At 30.9% G+C, this 8,444-nt stretch overlaps 1 protein-coding gene across 1 annotated transcript in view; it reads right to left on the reverse strand.

Moving 5' to 3' along the window:
* Window positions 1–7,960, reverse strand: part of LOC123655324 (all trans-polyprenyl-diphosphate synthase PDSS1) — a 48,350-nt gene extending 40,390 nt beyond the window's left edge. Inside the window, exon 1 of the mRNA XM_045591137.1 lies at window positions 7,734–7,960. Coding sequence (XP_045447093.1) covers window positions 7,734–7,883 — 150 coding nt within the window. The 5' untranslated portion in view covers window positions 7,884–7,960. The remainder of the gene's footprint in view (window positions 1–7,733) is intronic.
* Between the last annotated feature and the right edge of the window lie 484 nt (window positions 7,961–8,444).

The following is an 8,444-nucleotide window of genomic DNA, read 5'->3' on the forward strand; positions in this document are numbered from 1 at the left end:
TGCCTTTTCCATTTCCACTGTTTCAAATTAATTAACTTAAATAAAGTGACCTTTTATTATAAGTCAATTTTAGATTTCCTTTTCACCTTTTTAAAAAAAGACTCAAACAGAAACCCGTGTAACAGTACGTAAATGAATATAACGTACGTAAATAAATATAACACCCATGCTCAGGCGGAAAACTAACCCACAACCCGCGGAGCAGAAAGAAGGGCCACCACAAACTGCGCGAACGGGCTAGTCAAATATATCTATAAAATGTATATTATTCAAACAAATAAAAAAAAAAGATTTAAAAAAATATGAATTTGTTAAGTTTAGTTTCTAATCGCTTAGCATGTAACAAACTTGTATTTTAACTGTTTTTGTGTATACGTAGAAAAATACCATAATTAATAGTCTTCTTCACGATTTCGAGAATAAGAGACAGAGAAGACACAAAGTTCAATGTACCTGTCATGATAATCTATATTATTATATTTAACTAGCTATTTTTTAGCGATTGCGACAAATAAATATACGAACGTGGTTTAACAGTTTGTTGTTTATTTGTTTTTTGTTATTTTTAATAGAATAAATATTAATCCATGTATCCGTGAAAGATCCAGTTCATGTATGAATTTAAAAACCGGCGAAGTGCGAGTAGGACTTGCGCACGAAGGGTTCCGTACCATTATTTATAAAAAAACGGCAAAAAAAATCATGTCTGTTGTATGGGAGTCCCTTTAAATATTTATTTTATTCTATTTTTTGTATAGGGTCCCGTTTTACCCTTTGGGTACGGAACTCTAAAATGGTTGAAGTATTTTTTGTATGAATATCTAATTCAATGTTATTCTACGTTTTCTAAATCATAAAATTATATGTAAGACAATTCTGTTGTATAATGTAAGTGTGGTTAATAATCTATATATTAATAGGTGAAGCAAAAACTTTGGTACTTACCCCTTTTTACGAAAATTGCGCGGAAGGAGGAGTATGAAATTTCGCACACTTATAGTTTATATTATTATTATTATTTATATAGAGAAGGAGTGCAGAATGCTAATATTCTTTTTTAATTTTGCATAAGATAAGTCGATAAAAAATACATTACACACACTACCATGTATTTATTAACACACACACGCATATATTGTCTTTTGTTAAAATAATTTTGTCTAATTTCGAACATTGGGCGATCACTTATAATTGTCAAATCGTTACTAACCACACTTACATTTTCTCATTGGTAAATAACTTTCTTGTTTAACTAGGGCGAGTCTTTTACACTAATTGTAAATGTCAAAACTCAAAATCCTTCAAGTCTTCTATGAGATATTTAATAAAGGGGACAGTTCAGCAAACATCTCTTTCTGTTCGTGACTATAAAATATAAATACAAGAGCTAAAAGTTATGTAAATATAAAACGACATTTTAGTTTATTATATACATATACCATATAAATAAATTACTGGCGAATTATTATGGAAAGATGACATTTAAATAACTTATTTTTATAAATAAGTTATTTTCTTAAAGTATCCTTGGAATTCTTTTCCAATGAGCGTTTATACGGGTTCATCACTTTATTCAGGAGGCCTATTACTTTATGATAATGCATCGTAAAAATAATTGTTGGTCCAAAAAAGGACATGCTATTTTTACTTTCTTTTCTCTGTAGATACTCTGCATGCTTGATTTAAATAATTAATTTCACTGTGTAATCTTAACATAGACAGGTTCCGGGTATGATGATAAACGTTCGACATTTAAAAACATTCTTGTGTTGTATAGGATCCCTGGCCTTTTTTTATAAATGAACTGTGAGGAATGCAATGCTTGGGAATAACGCTGAGGGGATTTACTTTCCATATTGTGTGCTGAATGTATTCATACCGTGAAGTAAATTTATACAAGGTTGAAAAAAAGTAAAAAATTAAAAGCTTTATGTATACAATAAATACTTTATCTTCTTTTAAATCGTTGTTCATATGGGATCTGCTCAAGGTTCAGATTTTTTTTTTTATTAATATATTATTATTTTCAATTTTATTGTGGAGTTTAATAGCTTTGGAGTGCTTTGGACGTTGAAGTTTGTGTCTATGTCGTAGTCAATTATTGCTGTTTGGTAAAATAAATATTATAAAAAAAGAATGACATGCCGTGATCTATATAACTAACATATAAGGTACATCGTATGAATAATATTTCTGTGATATCGATAATTTTGATTTTCCTTTCATACGATAAGCGTAGGTTAATCAAAAGAGGTATACTTGACTTTTACACTTATTTTTCAATGACTAAAACATCCGTTTACTATAAATATGTTCAACACGTTTTATAAGGGTGAATCCTAAAAACATCATTTACTTATTACATATTTGCTTTTTGCACATACAAACGAATTACAAATAAGAAAATCTTTTATATATATATTGTTTATACATACTAGCCGACCTGGCGAAATTCATACCGCCTTATTTTTTTTCTTCTTTTAAGAATATATCATTAAATCAAACTGCATAGGTGTGCAAATTTGATTAAAATCTGTTAAGTAGTTTAGGAGTTCATCACGGATAAACAACGTGACCCGTAATTTATATATATTAAGTTGTACTCGTATTTTAAAATATGTCAGTCAACCAACAACCAACTACCAACCTCAATATCAATTATTTTTAATTTATCTTAACTATGCTATACCCATATTTATTTTATGTCACAATTACGTCTAGTGGCTATAAAAGAAAAATATTCTTAGCGTTTGATCAAATCGTTATATAACAAGTTTTAAAAATGGACGCTATTAACTCGTAATAATAATATATGCAAAAATTTATTACATCTAATTACTTATTTAACTACTGATACAATGCAACGCGTTATATCTATTGTTCCCGTTTTTACGTATTACCTTTTACCTTTTTAACCGACTTCCAAAAAGGGGGAGGTTCTCAATTTGATTGTATTTTTTTTTTAATTACCTCAGTACTTTTGACTGGGTGAACCGATTTCAATGGTTTTTTTTTTTAATTTTGATGATTTATATTTTAATCGAAAGCTGATGCTTGTTACGTAGTCCCATTTAGATTTGAACGAAATCCGATGACTATTTTTTAAGCAATCTTTGATAACGCGTATTTACTTGACTATTTTTTCGTGTACCTATGTTGTTTTACTTGTCGATGTAATAAAGTCGGTTTTTTTTTTTCGTTTACGAACAAACACAATTGTATATACAACTAGGTCATCAAACAAGCATACGACCCTCCTGATGATTAATAGCTTATAGACGACGCCTGCAAAGACCCGCCCCAGGAGCTCTGGTAGTCACCTTACTCACCACACACCTGGGGATGATTGCGTGCAAGATGGGCCAAACGCTTCCATCTGATGAGCCGTAGGCTTGTTTGCCGACCTAGTTGTTTAAAGAAACACTACTTAAGAGTAACATTATTTAACTGTGAGCTCCTGTAATGTTCAGGTAATTCTCCAGATAACTGCTATATCCCGCTATGGACTACCTCAACAACTTGTATTAAACACCAAAATTTTAAATACAAAAAAGTAACCGCATACCGTAATACCGATTTTACAAATACGCCACTCCTGCATTCATTTCACTCCTTTTGAATGTGAATTAATACGTTAACACATCACCAAGACCAGTTACACTTATCCTTCACATGTACATATGTGCGGGTATAATACGTTACAAAACATGGAACGGTCACGCTCTCAAAAATCTAAATACCTCGTATTACATTTAATAACTTATAATAAAAGCTACAAATGCAATCATCTCCCGCAATGAAATTACCATTAATTTAGACAAATAAAATTTTCGAATAATGACTACAGAAAGTTATACTGATTTAGAGCTTTTTCGTAAAATAATTTTATTTAGATCATTAATTTTTTTATAAATTTATAAATGGTCTACTATTTTTAAAAAAGTTTTGTTACATCGATTCTGATTTATTATTATTTTACTGTTTTATGTATTTCCTAACAATTTTGAACCGATTTTAACTTATTTCTTATAGTACTTAAGTAGAGCGATTTTGTCGAGTAGAAACTTAAAAAATTAAACCTTTTTTTTTACAAAGTTTTGAATTATATAGGTAAAACTCCTTTCCTTTTCAGTTAAGCGAAAGGCAAATAATAAAAAAAACTAAATTTGAAAAACCAGATCGAGCATACTTGGTTATAATCTTAATCAAGGTTAAGAACCATAAGATTTTTATACCATCACGATCCTTACAATTTGAAATTAAACCAACTAAACCTTTTACATAAAACATGTATAATCTCTTAGAAACTATTCGAGTTTAAATATATCTGACATCACAGAACACTAAAGTTGCAATTAATATTGCTTCTGCAGACACTGATGCGTCCATTGTTTGCAACCATTTACCAAAACTCGCTTGCTCAATTCTATCGAGAGGTGAGCTAAACATTCGTGATTTCAAGGGCATTAAGTAATTCGTAGATTTGGGATCGTTTCTGAAGTTAATTCAGTGAGAAAATAAATTAGATACATTTATTTTGATATTTAATAAAGCGCTTAATTATTTTAACGAATAAACGTTAACTGCATAGGCCACTAGGGGCTGTCCCTAATTCAAGCAATAATTTACAACTTTTCGATTCACATTTGAGAATGGTACTATCTAATAAATATAATGGAAAACGATGGTGAAAATAATAATATATCAAAAAAATTTATCGGTTAGATACCTACTGTCATCCGTCGAATAACGTTGTCCACAACTGGTGAAACATGCCCTTAAAGAGTTTCATTTAAACGTACTCACCTTAGTAACTAGCCGTTAAACGATTAAAATAACACATTTTACGTTTTTAAGTTACGATCCTTTCTCCTACACACACTACTGGGGAAAAAGGCCTATGCCCAGCAGTGGGATGTCGTTGAATCGAATATCGCACTACTCGACATAAGGTTTCACGTGTGCAAGGTCGATGTGGTATCTAGTTAGAAGAGGATAAGCACTCTCAGTGTAGTAGTAGATACTGCTCAACCAATCGGACCTAACTCCACTTTTTTTAACCGAGGGATTTGGTCACGTTCGTTTTAGTAGTAGTAACAGAAATTTAGATGTAAATAGTAATAATCGAAGTGTAAACAATAACTATGGCTGAATAGTGACGTTTTTAAGTTCATATATTTATATTGCATTTAAAGATTACTCTGGTAAGCCTAATTTACATTTATTTATTCATTGGTTTACCAGCAGTTATTACACTAAAACATTCGTTACAATTCATATCACTACATAATATAAAACAAAGTCGCTTCCCGCTGTCTGTATGCTTAGATCTTTAAAACAACGCAACGGTTTTTGATGCAGCTTTCTTTGGTAAATAGAGTGATTCTAGAGGAAGCTTTATATGTACAATACATGCCAATTATATGTCACTCTTTCAAGAGTAACCTCTAAATAAAACATGTTTGTATTGTCTACTAACAAAAAAGCTGTGAACGTTGTATATAAACACATTCTGTAGTATATTTAGTATTAGCATTGCACCCGTGCGAAAACAGGGCGGGTCGCTAGTCCAGTATAAAAGCATTATAAATTATATATACCTAATATGTTTGTAAACATAAATAACTAAACAGTCTTCGAATTGTTACAGTATTATCCATACAACTAGCTTTTTATCGCAGCTAAATCCAAATACGACAATTTTTTATATATATTTTTTTATATATTTCATCATCTACCTGCCCTTATCCCACTTATGTGGGGTCGGCACAACATGTTTTCTTCTTCTTCCTCTCTATTATTTGTCACTTCAGCGCTTATTTCTTTCTTTCTCATGTCCTCACTCACACAATACATTCATCGCTTTTTTGGCCTGCCGATCGCTCTTCGTCCTTCAACATTCATCCCTAATATTCTTTTACCAATATAGTGTTATTTTTTTAAGTCTATATAGTGAATATTCGACAGTCAACTCAAACTTTACTCTGTTAAGGTTTACGTAACTTATATTTAATCTATTCTTGGTTTCGGTTGGCCAACTGAATAATGTGATGAGTTATTTCGAAAACAATTTAAAATTTTATTTCATAAGGCGATAAAGAAACGTATCCAGTCGCATGTTAATTGGAATTAGTTTGCACATAAATAAAATATATTCGATAGAATTATAGACAGTAATTTCTATAAGCGGTAGTCTAGTGGCGGTATCTTTATATTGTTATCACGTAATTTCAGATCGAAAAGAGTGTTGTAAGTCCAAAATAACATATGCTACGACGTATGCGTTGCTGCAAACTCTTATACAATGATGTCGACTGGACAAATAGTTATGTGTTCCGCATTTCTAGCAAGCATCATTTGCGCAGGATGTTACGTATTTTACGCCAATTCATTTATTCAACAAATAGTAGAAGTATCGTTCAAACGTTGTTATCAATACGGATATAATTTTGAAAATAAAGGATCGATAGTTTACTCGTACACAAACAAAAAAGTAAGAAATGTTTAGTCTCTCTCTCTTATGAAAGAAAATTAAACGACGTTTTTTCGTAATTTTTTAGTTCTTGGCATACATCAAATCTATTTAGAAATTATGTAAATTTAAACACAATTAACTGTTAACTTTAGTCTATTTTTTTCTAAACCTTCAATTCGTAAAATTTGTAAATAAAATTTCGATTGAATGTCTATATTGAGGATTAAGTGAAAAGTCATATTTTTTAAAACCTATTGATACTCACATAACTTTCACTAAAAAGCGACAGTGAGATCTGCATAATTTTTATTTAGCAAATACCTAACTAGTTTCACTAATTCTACTAATTAAATTGAGTTTATATACGAAAGTTTTGGATTTAAATGACAGTAGTAAATAGCTGGCAATAAATATTTGATTAATTTACATTCGTAGTAAGATTATGGGGGTCTTAAAAAACTATGTAAACTACTGTCCGTAAACCTTAGCATTGAGATTTTATCATTGATAGTTTTTCTTTTAAATGGTGGTTTGCAGGAAAACTTTCATAATGGAATAGTGCTTAAAGTAGCGAAATGAAATATTAATGTCATACCCACATAATTGTTGCTTAGAAAGTTTTGTGTGACTCGTCAAGATTTTACATTGCATGCTCGCACGCTGCGCGAGAAAGCACGACGCGGCGCGGCTCATAACCGCACCGTTGAATCTCACGGCGCGGCCGCCTTCCAATAAACTCGTAATTCATGTCAATCAATTACGTACCTACTTTGACTCATATACTTAAGATTATATAAAGGAAATAGTTACAATTTCCATGTTACTAGCCCGTTGCTTATTTTACCTATTTACTATTTACTTTTTGGCAAATGCCATTATTTGTCAAAAGTAAGAGTAATGGACAAGTGAAAATCACAGGGTAAACCCAACAAACCTGTGTCACTGAATGACCTACTGGCCGCAGACTTGTGATGATTTCACTTTTAGCAATTTATTCATATAAAAAATGTTGTCTTTTTCAATATCGAGTTTTTTTTAAGTTTAATTAAATAATTATATTATTTACTATTCTACTGTACAGATCAGCTGACATATAGGTTAATGTCATGCTGTTATGTAAAAAGATTGTTGCTTATGTCAAAATAGAACATACGAAGCTGTATAAAACTTTATGGGTGTTAAGTTAATAAATTTATTTATTTTTTATCAAAGAAAACATTAATAGAAAAAAGTGTATCATATTAATAAATCATCTAACCTGACATGTTTTTCCAAATATCCGCAATGGAGATGGTCCGGGAGGTTTCAATTTCACAAATACAGTCTGCCTTCGAACTTTTGGTCCGAATTGACACATGAACTTATCCTGAACACGAGCACAAAACCTACTCGAACTTAAACACGCCATAACTACAACTGCAACGTATCGCTCGAAGACATGAACTACATAACATACTTAGCACATAAGCTATCGGACTTTTCCTCCCCACTTTCGACAGCTGATTGTCAATCTCAAAATATATTGATATTGCCAAGTTATTTGAAACGTACTATTATAGTAGACTTAAATTACTCATTTTAATATCTATTCTTTATTGCACTTAAAAAAAACATAATTACAAGTCATTTTACAAATGATGTTGGCAAGGGCGAACTTATCTCTGTAATAGATCTCTACCAGTCTACCCAAGGTGAGAGATGATGTTACCGCAGGACTCATAAGCGCAATTGTGATAAATTGAAAAAAAAACTGAACAAAAGGTTAAAAATAATAAAAATGTCATATATTTATTTTGCAATACAGTTACATGCACATATACATGCATAAAAACATATAGACACACATTGATACTCATATTAAATACACACATACACACACATACATATTTTTATTGCTTTATCAAATTTTAACGAGTAACACAGTTGGCTCGCTAACAAGAATGACACTACTCGTCATATATGCGTGTTA

Source organism: Melitaea cinxia, chromosome 7, assembly GCF_905220565.1.
Source record: "Melitaea cinxia chromosome 7, ilMelCinx1.1, whole genome shotgun sequence".
Classification (NCBI taxonomy): Eukaryota; Metazoa; Arthropoda; class Insecta; order Lepidoptera; family Nymphalidae; genus Melitaea; species Melitaea cinxia.